Here is a 15,073-nt window from a genome sequence, read left to right as displayed (position 1 = left end):
GCCTCGCAGAAGTCAAGGTACACAACGTCCACTGCTCTCCCCTCATCTACCCAGCCAGTCAATCCATCGTAAAGGCTATCAGGTTGGTTAAGCAGGATTTCCCCTTGGTGAATCCGTGCTGACTACTCCTGATCACCTTCTTTTCCTCCATATGTCTGGAGATGACATCCAGAATGAGCTGTTCCATCACCTTTCCAGGGATAGAGGTGGGGCTGACTGACCTGTGCAGGTTTAGCTCAGTTGGTTAGAGCGTGGTGCTGCTAATGCCAAGGTTCAATCCCCGTACAGGCTATGCTGAGGGTTGGACTAGATGATCTCCAGAGGTCCCTTCCAACCTCACCATTTTATGATTCTTCTGTTGGAGTATTGCCAAGAGCTCCTTGCTCATCCATGCAAGTCTTCTGCCCCCTTTGCTAGACTTCTTTCTCTTTGGGATGCACTGCTCTTGAGCTTGATGGAAGTGATGTTTGAATACTAGCCAGCTCTCCTAGACCCTCCTTCCTTCTAGGGCCTTAACCCATGAGATTCCACCAATTAGGTCTCTGAAGAGCCCAAAGTCCACTCTCCCGAAGTCCAGGGTTGCAATCCTGCTTGTTGCCTTACTTCTTTCATGCGGGATCCTGTACTCCACCATCTCATGGTCACTGCAGCCAAGTCTGCCCTCAACCTTCACATCTCCAATCAATCCTTCTTTGTTGGTAAGGACAAGGTCCAGCAGGACACCCTTCCTCATAGGCTCCTCCACCATTTGTGACAAGAAGTTATCATTGACGCATTGCAGGAGCCTCCTGGACTGTCTGTGCCTAGCTGTGCTGTCCTTCCAGCAGATATCAGGGTAGTTGAAGTCTCCCGTGAGAATCAAGGCCTGTGATCGTGAGGCTACTTCCAGCTGTCTGTAGAAGGCCTCATCAACTTCCTCTTCCTGGTCAGATGGCCTGCAATAGACACCCACAACAGTGTTCCCCATGTTAGCCTGTCCTTTGATCTTCACCCATAAGCTCTCAACTGCCTCCTCCTCTACCCCTAGGCAGAGCTTGATGCATTCCAGTTGCTCTTGCATATAAAGAGTGGCTCCACCACCTCGCCCTCCTGGCTGGTCTTTCCTAAAAAGCACACAGCCATGCATGACAGCATTCCAGTCATGCAAGCTATCCCACTATGTCTCTGTAACTGCAATGAGATCATGGCCCTGCGACCACACACAAATCTCTAGTTCCTCCTGTTTATTCCCCATGCTGTGTGCATTGGTGTATAGGCATTTCAAAGAGGTAAATGTTATATGTGTAGAATTATGGGATTTGAGCACTGAATGAGAATTCATTTAATTCAACTTCACACTACCTAAGATGGTAAAATTATTACTCCAGAAAATGAGAAACAGATACTGGTTATGACGAAAGCTCATTAAAAATCCACTTCTCCACAGCATCATTCAGTAGCCTCAACCATGGGATTCATTTTTCTTCTAGCAATCCTTTGTGTCCTTCACTGTATATTAATTTCCAAAACTAGTAATACAGAGTTTGTTCAGGCAACTCTCCCTCAGCCACAGGGTACCATCCATGTACTGATTGGAACACAATTCCAAGGGGGAAAAAAAAAAACATATGTGGTCAAGTAATTAAAATATGATTAATAATATGTATGCACAAACACAAAAAATGAACTGACATAACAACTGTATATAATTCTGACATTTCATAATTTTGAAAGCTTAACCTTTCTCTCTGATGTGCAATGGCTGTCTGCCAAATTGCTGAAGCTTTACAAAAGAAATGGAGAAAAATTTCATGTCACTCCTGACATCCGCCACCTACTCACAAAACAATCAGCAGAACTGAGCTCTACTATCTGCATTTGATTTGCAATAGCTATTGAAAGTTGTCATCCTTATTTTGGATCATTCGTTACAGAGGGTGAAGCTATTTTGACAATATCTGATGGCTATCTGCAAAACAAAGGAAAGTGAGGATTTCAGAACAGTAGGTCCACTTCAAGGACCTAGAAGAAAGCTTGTTCCAAGAACAGCAGCAGGCAAGCTCRCTCTCTGTCCCTGCCTCCCCTCCCCTCCAATTATTCATGCTTCTCACATCTAAACAGTCCCAGACTCCCACTCTATCTTTCACATTGCTGTATTCCCCCAGGTCCTGCTCATGCCCACCTTGGCCTAAATTCTGAGTTCTTGTCTTGCTCTTATGGACAATGTTACCACTTAATGCAGGATAAATTTTATCCTTAACAACATTCCTTAATTTGAAGCACTGGCTCAGAAGATACCTGATTTGCCTTCAAACAACAGCCATGTATATATTTCAGTCATGTTTCTCAATAAACAAGTATTGCTTACAGTTTTTACAACTTACATAAATACTGTTCCTGTTCAAGAGGGCCTATGAGGTGCAGATTTCTCTCTCAAGTGGAGTGCAGGGTCTAGGCTTCCTAATTAGCAGAGGAACTACTAAATCTAAAGATACCACTGAAGATGCTATTCTGGAAAAGGTAAGAATGCTGGAAATGCAATGAAATTTAAATAAGTTTTATATACGATTAGTAAGAATTACTGTTTTCCCCTTGACTACTACTATAACATCTGCGACCAACAGGGTGTCAGTGGACAAAGTAGAATTGCTAAAATGACATACATGAGAAAGCATTAGTCTTAGGAACTGGAAAACCTAACTTGTGCTAACTGCTTGCTTTGTACATTAAAGTAATCTGTGCCTGTAACTGTAACATTAAATGTTCTTCTTCCAGTTTATACTCTTGCTTCATTACTGGTCCCATTTTGGTCATAAAGTATATTCTTAACTCAAGAATATTACCAGAACAAGAAGTGACAGGTACTCTCAAACTTTCTTAGTCACTTAGTCGTCTGCTTACTTTTAAGGATGCTATCTTTCAAGGGACCACATGTTCAGCTGCCACTCTGTGATAAATACAAGTCCTTCTACAACAACACAGCTTATTAATTAATCACACATTTAACATTATCACTTCTGTGCAGCAGTTGAAAACACAGCTTTCTGTATGTTCTCAGGCTACTTCTGAACTGAGAAACAAGATACTTGTGTATTACCAGGCTCAAGAAATACTTTATTGATCCATACAAAAGCAACTTTCAAGAAGCATCAGTGCAGCATTACCACCTCTTGTTATCTGACTACRGTTGCAGCAATACTGGACAGCTTCCTTCAAAGCCACATGACCACAGAATTAAAAAATAAATGATTAAAAAAAAAAAAAGGAAAGGAACAACTTATCTCAGTAAGGGAGAGGGGGAAAGTGTGCTGAGCAGTCAAAATCCCCCGAACCTGGAGAGCTTCTAGAGAGGCTGCAGTTCTGAGGCGACAGAGGAAGACAGACAGACAGAAAGGGCCAAATGGTTGTGGAAGTAAAATCTGACTGTGGCTGAAAAAAGATATTATCACAAAACAAAAGCTAGAAGATGTGCTGAGTGGTTAAACTTGTTAAACAAACTGTACATGAGGGATACTGGCACAGTTCAGGCCATACTTTGAGGTTGCAAACTGGTATGTAGCAAACAGGGACAGAAAGTAGCATTCGTCAGTTAAGGCAGGAGGATCAATCCCTTACAACTTTTAGCTTTATTTTCTGTGCTAATTCTCTGCATTAGAAAAGGCACAGAACATGCTTAAGCTTCATCAGAAGTTTGATTTAAAATTAACAGTTTAAATAAATGGTAAGAAAAATTCCAACATAAAGAGGATTAAAATCTATTTTAGGTCCTTTAATACTTCCTTTAAGAGATTAAAAGCACTCAGGCACATATTCAGAGACCACAGAAGGCAGTTCGAAAAGGTAGAATAAGGAACCCATAGGAAATCTCAGCATGTTTGTCCTTTCTGAAAGTTTTCAGAAGAGGATAGCAATACTAGTAAAAGTTACCAGAGTCAGGTCAGCCAGGCACAGGACTTACTCTCCTACTAGTCATTCCTCTTTTCTTTGGTGTGTTCAACAAGGCTTCACACAGAAGCACTCTAATTCTGCCTCTCTTTTCAGCTGGATTTTGCTGTAGCCATAACAGTTTGAGGACAGAGGCAGGCTTGGCTTGTAGACAGATTTAACAATTTTTATTACATCAGCTAGCGGGGTTGTAAAAATTAGCCAAGCTTTTGGAAACACAAGTCCTTCCTCAGATGCTTGTATACCCAAAAGCTTATCTTACTTTTCCAATTACTGTAGCTTGCTTTAGCAGAAGATATTATTTCTGCCTACAAATCTTTCCCTGCCTTCTTCCCTATGCAGTAACAGAAAAGCAGGAAAGGAGAGTTAATGATGAGCTGCAGTATTATCCTCCTGTAATCACTGAGGGTCCCGTAGCCAAAAGGCATCACTATGCTATCTCTTATCTCAAAAAAATTTCTTAAGTCTTCACTTGTAACAATTGTTCCAGAAGTGTTTGAATGCAGTGATTGCAGTCCAGGCTCATTTTCTAACCTGTTTTTTCTGTTCAGGAATAATAATAAAAATTACACTTAAGATTCAAACACAAATTAAAACAGGTATCAAAGTTTTTTAAAAAAATGGACAGACAAACCTTTCATTAGTGTTTTTACTTGTAGGTGCAATTGGTAAGCCTACAAAAAAAAAGAGAGAGAAAACTGATTTTTTTTCTTAATTTATCTCCTATGCAAGCAATSAACTACTGCAAAATCTGCCCTGCCACAGTTCCTTCAAACTTCTACAGACATCCCCAAAAAGGCAGAGAGAATAAAAAAAGCTTTCTTTTTAAAAAGGAAAATGAAATTGTTACCACCTTCCACTCTAAAACAAAACAAAACCAAGATCTGTCCAGAAGCAACACTTATTGATATTTTTAAAGGACAGTGTTCCTTTGAAAATCTGCATCTAAAAATAAATTCGACAGCTCAGTTAAGACACGTTTATGCCCTTATCTACTTCAAACCCCAGGGTAAACAAAGTAGGCATCTTTTTTGCAGCTGATTACAGTCATTTATTAAAGACACTCTAAAAATGTCAAATATAAATAAATGAGCTATTTATTTTATGTGTACATTAGTGAGTATGCATAGCATTTTTAATGATGTATTCAGCATGTTAGTGAATTCACTGCATCAGCATTTGCATATTCTTGCACTACTTTTTAATGTTTCAGTCCACTAATTAGCATACTGAATGTCATTAGCTATATCAAAATTATCATATTAGCACAGTGAAAAGGAAAAGAATACACACCTGCAACATTTTTTTAAAAAAAAACTAATAACTTAAGAAACATTAAGAGCCATAAAAACCATTAGTATCTTAATACACTAGACATAGTAGAACACATTAAAAGAAATGCTATAGCAGCACCATCCAACTTGTTTTGATTCGCAGACATTCTACAATTTTTTCCTGCAGAAAAGATCTCTACAACAGAAATTGAAGCTTATTGCAGATAAGCTCCCTCTTCCCCTAAATATCTTTCATAGATCTCCCTGAGAATAAAACAAAAATAAAATAAAAAATAAAAAATCCATCTCAGGATGGACCAGAAGCTGAGAACGTGTGCCTCCACGTCACTGGGGGAAAAAAAATAGAAAAAATAAAAAAATTTTAAAAAAGCTTGTCATGCTTCAGAGCTGATGCTTACACTGTGTTAAACCTTGACCTTGCTGAAGCGAACAGGCATTTTTGCATTTAATCCTTAAGTTATTACAGAAACCAGAGTCATGAAAGGATTGTGCTCAGGCACTTTTCTAACACTGCTCCCCAGTGCAGTCAAGGAAAGTCAAGTTAGGTCAAAATCAAAAACTTCCAAATTTTGCTCTTCATTTCTGCACAGCATTACGTTTACACGTGCAGGAAAAGGGAAGGCATTTTAAAGCAACCACGTCTCTGCTCTTTGGCTGCTAATTCACACATTCTAGCACATCTTCCTGCCGTTTAAAACTCGTGCTAGACTTAAATAAGAAGCCCACCAAACAGCAGCTTCCGCTGGCACGTTCTCCCAGACTAAGAGAAAGCTCCAAAGCCAGAACAAACCACGCGCCTCCGCGCCCAGCTGCAATCATTCACGTGCACCCTGTCCGCTGTGTAACCCCCCGGAGAGGCATACCTCCCCGTCCACGGTCAGGAACGGAGGAGCGTTCCTGTGACACGCAGAACAGGCACAGTTGCACACATTTCTCCTTCCTTTCGCGTCAAAGTTGCTCCTGCCTTTGATATACGTCCATTTAAAATTTCATTTTAGAATGCTGCAAGTAAGGATCAGGACTATAACGTGTTATCCCAAGTTAACACAAGCTCTATTACAAAAATGCAGTAATTTCATCTCCTGTCACAGAATAAGTGGAACCTGCTTATTTCAATCTCTACAGCTTTCCTTAGAAACTACAAAAACATCAGGTTGCCCGTTAAAGTAATTTGGCAGCCGCTTCCCAGTTTCAAACTAATAACCAGCCTTGAAGRAATTGTTAAAACACAACCATGGCTCACACTGCTAAGCACTTCATTCGCAATTATTGTTCGATGTTATGAGTCATGCGACTCCACCACTGCAGCGTGCATGTCAGTAATTCAGTCCTGGGGATTCTTCATTCATAATTGCACTGGTATGCTAAAGGCATCCTATTACAGTCACAAAAGAAGAGCTGTGTACCAATAGATTTCAGTGAATCTTTTCAGCAATCATAAAAATATTGCGAAAATACAACACTAGCATCCACCTTTTCCATTCACTTTAACAATAGTGTCACGTTCTTGCTTAAAGCACAGTGCTGCATTACCTTTTCCAGATTTTCACCCTAAAACTGGAATATTGTGTACTGCTCTGCCCACAGCATATTGCTAATTATATCTCAAATGAAAAGCATTTAGCTTTTGTATTTTCCCCTTTCCACTCTGTTCATTACAGCAATTCACACTTTATAATTGAATGTATACTAATGTTAAGGCAGCAATGTATGTCAGAAAAGCAATAAACTTGACTTGTGGCATTAGCTTTATCTCAGAGAGAATATACAGGGGTATAAATCACCATTTCTGAGAGCAAAACACAACACTATCTTAGCACTGGTCAATGAAATATTCAGGCTTTTAGTTTTAAGTCAGTCACATCCCTTTGGGCACACTCTGTACAAATGTGGCTTTAATCAGCACACATACCAGGATATGCTTGCAAAATTAACATTTTTTCCATTGTGTAAGGTGACAAGCAGAAAAGACATTGCAGTTGTTGGCTTGCTTTTTAAAATAAGAAAGAGAAAGCCAAAATTTTTTTCTTCTTATACATACATTAGAAATAGTTTTAGATAGTGGTGCTTTTCAAGAATTTGATCTATTTTAAATAATATTTCAACAAACAAAACACCTTTCTCTCTAAATCTAAGGAAAAAAAATCACCTGGCAAAGAGTGTTACATATTACATCATCTTTTAAGGACCAACTTTCATTTACACCAGTGCTCAAAGAACTATGCCAGCAGGAATGTCTGATTACAGTAACAGACTCACTATAGAAAGCTGGGTGCTCTAAGTTACTTGTTTTTCTTCACTTCTGGCACCAGCATACCAGTTTTGTAACCCCTATGTAGAAGTGAATTGGCAGCCTCTATTCTGGTCATTTGCACGTTTTCCACTACCAGGAAAATTATTTACACAAACATAACCCTCTTCACTAATGACAGCTTGACCCAGCACATTTGAAGAACTCAAACTGCCAAAATTTCACACAGAATACTTCCACTTCATTTTAGATTCTCTCTTGCACCTATAAAATGCTAAGTGAAAGGCTGCGCTAACAGCACAGCACACTCCGCAAAGCAACGGTGCAGTGACCCAGAAAAAGAATCCTGCAGCCAACCGAGTAGCAATGCAGAACRAGCCAACACCAAAGGGCAGTGCAAACACCAGCATCTTCACCACTTCGCCGGCACAGACTTGCACCTAGTCGCCTATTTCCATGTTTGTCCCGCAACAAGGCTTCACAGGCCCATAAACAGCACGTTCTCTATTGTTTCCAAGACATGTATTATGCAGGTGAAAAATAGGTGACCAGATTCATAGAACAGTTAAATAAGAAAATATAGAGACATGAAAAAGTGATCACTGCGTATCACTTTTCAAATATGAAACGTAATTTGCAACTGAAAATGTTACTGACAATTAAAGTTGGCCCAAACCAGAATTCTAGATTCAAACACCACTCTTCCATTTGGAAAAAACACGGCTATAATTTTTTGACTGAACTTTATACAAATACATTTATATAAATCTCTCTCATCTAAACACAAAAAATATATAACTTACAGTACATCCTTGCTCCTGTGTAAAGACAGACACAGTGTGTCAAAGCTCTTATTTATGAGTGTAATTTTTTTTAAGAGGATTGTCAGTAATGTTAACAAAAGGACCAAAACCAATCACCTCTTAATCTTTGACGCTGCTTATGTTAAAAGCGCAACATATATTAGTCAAATACTTAAGTAGTGCAAAAGATAAGAAAAACAGCATTTTATCTTTGGTTTTAACTTTAGTACATTTGCTGTCATTCCACCCACTATGCTAAGACCAAAACTTTGATTCAGACAGATTCTTTTCAATGAGGCCATCTAAATGTGACCTACTACAAAGCGGACTTAATAGTAAGGAACAAAACAAAACTAACATCTGTACCTGATATTCTCTATGCTACTGGGCATCATTTATACTTTCCATCAAGTTTCCATAGCAAGGAATGCATGCAGCTCTGTGCAGAGACACAGGCAGGTGCCAAGAAGATGGTAAAACACAGCCAAAATATCAACTTACATTCCTTCCAGGGAAAAAAAAAAGAAAGAAAGAAAAAAAAAAAAAAAGGAAAAGGCTCTGTATCACTGCAGTTCAGGACAATGCCTTGCACCGAAGTTACAGTAAATTAATGCAGAGCATCTTAGCATTTTTCTGTAGAGTCCCACGCGGACCCTTTACCAATAAAATTACATTTTTTTCTTCAGATGTCAATTAAAACATGTCACTCCAGCCTGCTATAAGACATTTCACTTTGCCACTTCTGAAAAACATGCAGACTTCATCTGAGCTCCTTTCCCACTACCCTGCCTTTCCATAAGTCTTCCAAGCCAGATTTTAATACTATGTAAGCACTCAATTATCACAATTTTTTTTTTAACTACCTTGTACACATTTATTGAATTTGCATGTAAACTGGGAGGTGCTGGAGAACGAAGAAAAGGACAGGCCAAATCAAAACCAGATCCACTTCCAAAGAATCTCACACCATTTCCTCCCTGCCATAAACCTCATACTTTTGAGTTTACTGAAAAGACTCAAACAGATTCCAAACACATTCAGATCAGGCCTGAGCCTCCTTTATACTGTCACACCAAATTTCAAGCAGAAATACTACAGAAATGTTACTGCTAGTGTTTTTGAAGCTGTCTTCAAACGCAACCTTTAACGGTAACACACAGTTTGCTTACCTCACTGTTGTGGCCCCTCAAATTGAAGTTGATTCTCTGAGGGGTGTTCCGGTCTCTCCTGCAATGGCTGGAAGTAAAAGTGACGCCTACAACTCCTCTGCCGTTGCCTGTTGCCAACCAGCCTTCCTCATAGTATCGCCTCCTGCACACCGGTTTCTCCTTCTCGCTTTTGGGAACTCTCCCTTTCCAGGAGAGGCAGAGTATGTTGGAATCGCTGCAAAGAACAGGCCCATGTTCCACTGCTGCATACATGCTTTTTAAGTATTTTATTTTTTGACATAAGAAAGTAATATGTCTAGTGCACAAAATTTAAATCAATTTTTTTTTTTTATTGATAAGACTGACCTGGGATAGATCATTGAAAGGGAGGAGGATGGGGTCAGTGTTTATAAATATCCACCAAATGCATAGTGAAAAATTCCTCTATAAAAGATGATGGCAGTTGGCTAAGAAAAAGTAACACTTCAAAAAAAAAATTCAGGTTCATTTTTGTTTTTGAGTCCATAGAATGAGGGTGCACTTATCCTTTGGAGAAACAGCTACTTCATAAGAGGCGCTCAAGAAATAGTTAAGTCATCTTTTTGCTCAACTTGATATAATCTTTATACAGCCTGAGATTCCAGTTTAGCGTAATGCAATTCCAGAGACAAAGAGTTGCAAATGTGTAGGTTTCAAGTAACTTAAGGCTTTTAAGATTTCCTCCAGTCAGATTTTCTTCAGAAGTTCAGTTGCAGAAATTTATACACACGCACATACATATATATGTATATATATGACATTCATCTTTTCCAAGCCGCCCTCTGGCATATCTTTTCCATTCGATGTATTTCTGCTGCTAAAGCTGAAAGAGATTGCATAAAGGGAAAAAAAGGCACACAAACCGTGCGAAACAGACCCAAACTTGTGCAGGCACTGGTGTGCCAGACCAGATGGCCTCTTGGTACTGAACCACTCGTTGGACTCAACAGCTTTTGCAATCCAAAGCCAATCCAATTTTCATTGCAGCACTTTTTTTCCACCAGAGACCCAACACAGCCTGAACTGTTTATCACGCTATCTTGCCTGCTTTCCCACTTTTTGCTGCCATACACAAATGAAAATGAAACCCCCTCTTCATTTAGCAGAATCAAAAATRCTCTAAAGCTTTTAGCTTTTAAAGCTGGTAAGTTTGCCTCAGGTGAACCATGAAGTTCTGTCTCTTCCAAAACAGGCTAAATGACAAGATGGTTTTCTTTTACTTTTCCCTTTTTTTTTCCTGCTACAAAGAATCACAGATTTTTCATCTTACTGTAAAAACAAATGCCAGAATTAAAGCACATCAAGTAAGCAATCTTTCTGAATCTTCTAAAATTCACGTAAGGAAGAAATATAATCATCTAAAAAAGAAAGAGAAGCAGCATTAAAAATCTGACTTCCAGGTTTCACTATTTCTCTAGATATTTTCCTTGCTTGTTTGAGTGGATCTTTCCTTCTTGATGCTTGTCTACAGCACAGATTCATAGTTCCAGACACAACATTTGCAGCTGTACAAGAAGGAAACATATGAAGTATTCCAATCGTTTTATTTGAATAACATTTATGAGCTCAATTAATTAGTATTTATACCACAGTAAGTGAAAAGAAGAAAAAGGAGAGGGAGAAAGAATATGCAAGTTTGATGACCTGGCTAACTCGAGAAGAATGACGAGGTTTGTTCAGTTCAATGCCCAGACTTGTCCCATAGTTCCTGAACTTACTTACTTCCAGTCATCACTACTCAATATATGGTTACGGTTTATTAGTTCAGTCACAATCTATTGAGCCCAATGGAAAATGTGCCAAAGATCATTCATTATTCCTCTGCAATAACAAAGTCTGTCTGTCAGTCTGTCTTCTCTCGTTTCCCTTATAGTTACTGATTTAGACTGGGGAGGTATTTATTAGTTTTTTTCTGTGTAGAGGGTGTTTTTTCTTCCTCTTCTTGCACACCTTTTTCACCCGTGAATACCATGTGGAAAGTTGAACACTAGTGGCAGGTGTCCTTCCATGACTTACTGATTCCTGCGCTGTGAAGGTGCTCCATCTGGTTCTTAAATTAATTTTCATCAATTGCAAAGCTCTCAGGAATATACAAGAGTAAGTCTTTGTGATGACAGAAATGTGTGTATATTCATGTACACACAGTACACACACAAGTTCACTCAATCTGATATGAAGAGCTGCATCTGCCTTTTCAGCTTAGCTGTAGAGATCTTGTAAGATGCCCGTCATTCCAAGCTTGAAATCCTTGGATTCTTCCAACTCTGCAAGACAACACGCACACACACACACAAAGAAAAAAGTGAAAAAATATGCCACAAAACAGCTTAGGCAGAAAGACAGAGATTATTGTGCAGCAATTAAAGTATTATTACATATTTTATCTTGACTCCTATAAAATATCTGTAATACCTGTGTGCAATATTCAGACATATACACTCATATTTTTCACACACACACACACACACAAAATAAAATTTTCTTTCATTTTTTAAGTTCCCAAAGCTTTCCACAATGGGCATTCAAAACTAATAAAATGCATCCAGGAAGGATACATTAGAGAAAAAGAACTTTTTTTGGCTACAGCCACTGGGGCAAATTCTTAAAATAAGATTCCACAACTTTTTAAAGTGAGGTTAGGGAAGAAAGGTGGCAGTTACCAAGCAGATGCATAGTTAGACACCAAAAGACACAAATCATGAAGTACAGTACTAAACTTATCAGCCTCAAAAGAATAAAGGAGTGAAATGATTCCTCTGGGAGTTGAATTCCTACCTCCAGGAAACCTAAAGTATTGCAAGATGAAAGCTTAAAAGTTTGAATAAATGCTACTCTTACAACTAAAATCTATTGTTTTCTATTTAGTAGAGATTAAAATCTACTACACCTTACTATTAAAATCTACTGATTTTCAAGACTGCTCAAATCTTGAATAAGTCTCTATTTGAGAAAGGACAAAAAGTTTTACACAGAGATGAGACCAAACAAAAAAGTATGCAAGATATTCCAAAAGATGCATCTGAAGCACACATGGATATAGTTATTGTACCTATACAATTATTGCTAAAACTCACTCATTTAAATTAAGAATTGCATGCATCACATTCATCAGCACTGTAAAAATGATCTCATCTAAATCACATATGGCTCTGTACTCACCTCATATTTGGAATAATTAACTTTTTTTTTTTTGGTATAGCGCAGATATACCAACAAGAATTAAAAAAAAAAAAAAAAAGAGAGAGAGACAAAAAAACACACAAAATGTATAGATAACAAGGCAAGGCCATAAAGTAGTTTACACAATCTGGATAACATATTTATCAGAAATACTCTGTCTGTGAGGCCTAGTGAATCTCTATCAGAACTTTTCAGTGTTACAACCAAATCTCTATCAGAACTTTCAAGTGTTATAACCAAGCAACAACTGATTTTAAAACTGACTGTTAGAAGTTTATCATAGCATGATGAGGATTTGGGAAGTGCCCTTTAGATTTCCAGACATATTCATCAATTACCTTCYAAAGAAAGTTCATATAAAGGAAAATTTCAAAAATTTTCTGAATACAAAGATTTGAAGAAAAAATTCTATGCTTACCCAATATGCAAGCTTGATTCCATATCTGTAAAGTCAAAGCTGTTATTTGAATATCCACTACGGTTTTCCTAACAAACAATAGAATCTGCATTAAAGAGCAGRCACTTTGCTTTATTTTCCCTCAAATGACAGCAGTGCCTGTATTGATGCAGGTCTTTGCTAATCCTAGTGAGGTAACAGAACTGTTTTTGTTCAGGAAAAAAAAAGTGTCTGAAACATCAGTAAGAGTACATGAGTAAGCCTTGAACAGAATTATTTGAACTGCACAAGTACTACATCTCTACGAGTGGTTTTTAAAATACRGACAATTATAGAGCCAGTGGCTTTGCACAACTCTACATACAATTTGTGTCCTTGTTCATGGCATATAAAACTATGAAGCTTGAGAAAAGGACCCTAAGCCTCTTGGCCATTAGCATTCCRAGTTCCTTTTACCATTACTACCAGGATTACTCAAAGCCTTCTGTTCTTTAAAAGGTCCTAACCGCACTAGGAAAGCTGGGCAGGGAGAATGAAAATACCTGAAAGTTAATGTGAAAGTCAGTCACTAGGAATACAACAATCCCTACAAGAAGATATCCTTCTTTAAATCAGTGAAAGTCAGCGCTTTCCTATATGTTGTACTTGTATTCAGTAGACAGATGAACGCTTTTAAGGTTGTAGTGGTAAGCACTCAATACAAGAATGGAAAGATTTACAGATCCTCTATACAATCTCAATTCAGCCTCTCTCTTTCAGTTTCACTCATTTGATATTTCTTATGAAATAATATAATTAAAAGATTCAGTTGCTAGTCTTCCCTCAAGAAGATACGTACTTCGTTTAGTTGCCCTTGTTCTGTTGCCATTGCATCTATTTGTAGCAGTCTTGCAGTTCTGCTCCTTTCTACACATTTAAACCAATATTTTTGCCTTCTTTTGCCCACCACAAAACATAAATAAGTTACTACCTCTATAGTAAAGCACTTGAAAGAGCTGAGGGTGAAAAGCACTATATATAAAGAGCTAGGTGTTACTGACACAATCTTACCATTGGTCTGAATTCAGTTCCCTACATGAAGTGTATTCAGCTTTTCAGATAAAACTCTTCCAAACTAAACTTCTAACTATAGGTTTTTATAATCAAGCTTAACACATTTTTCTTCCTGAATAGGTTAAGAGCTAATCACAGAAGTTCACTGATCCTGAAAAAATATTCATTTTTGCCGGTAAATTGTTTCTGGCAGTAGCAGGTCACTAAATATTGACAAATAGCAGTAATCTACTTTTATACTCTCACTTAAAGTGCAGTTAAAAATACCTTTGCTCTGAATTTTCCCCTGTAAAAAAGGAAGCTGCTGCTTGAACCTGTCCTTTGATAACGTCATATAACAACTTCTTTAACTACAGACACCTAATGAGACAAAAACATATTAGACTTTCGACACACAAAAGAAAGGATCCACAATTACGCTGTTTGATCTTGCTGTGCCAACATAGCTCCTTTTGAATGCAAGAACAGCAGCAGGTTATGCTTCCACATCATAGGAGTAAAATTAGGTATTAACTTAAAAATATGAGCTTATTGACAGTGGCTCTCATTTTTTCAGCACCAATGTTTAACTCAGTATTTTTACTGCCCAACTGTTTCCATTAACTTCCACAGGAATGTAAGTGTTAAGCCGCAGTTAGACAACCAGAAACATATTTGCTCGTCTTCATGCATCTTTCATTGAGGCATCTCTCTTTTGTTGAGAGAAAGAAGTCATGCACAGCCAAGTGTACCAATACAGCAGCAAGCTCGTCAGTATTTTATGCTTATTGCACAACCCACTCTTCATGGTTCTAAGCAGAATATCCGAAGGTAAGGATAAAAGATTAGGACAGGAGAGAAAGCAGAAAAGGAAAATTCAGGGGAGCAGAGAAAGCAGAGATTTACAGTCTGCATTTAAAAATTCTGACCATCCAAAAATCTTACAGAAAGAAATGAAAGCTAAAGAATCTTTGAAAAGTTAGGCTACCAAATTTCAGGCTTTT

At 38.1% G+C, this 15,073-nt stretch overlaps 1 protein-coding gene across 1 annotated transcript in view; it reads right to left on the bottom strand.

Moving 5' to 3' along the window:
• TULP4 (TUB like protein 4) overlaps positions 1 to 11,719 on the bottom strand; it is a 136,671-nt gene extending 124,952 nt beyond the window's left edge. Inside the window, 1 exon segment of the mRNA XM_085298009.1 lies at positions 9,443 to 11,719. Within this exon segment, the coding sequence (XP_085154135.1) occupies positions 9,443 to 9,694 (252 nt within the window). The 5' untranslated portion in view covers positions 9,695 to 11,719.
• Between the last annotated feature and the right edge of the window lie 3,354 nt (positions 11,720 to 15,073).

Source organism: Rhea americana, unplaced genomic scaffold (assembly GCF_003343005.1).
Source record: "Rhea americana isolate MKP2758 unplaced genomic scaffold, rheAme1 scaffold_134, whole genome shotgun sequence".
In the NCBI taxonomy this organism is placed as follows: Eukaryota; Metazoa; Chordata; class Aves; order Rheiformes; family Rheidae; genus Rhea; species Rhea americana.
Note: the sequence above shows the minus strand (reverse complement) of the source record. Positions and strands in the feature narration are given on the sequence as shown.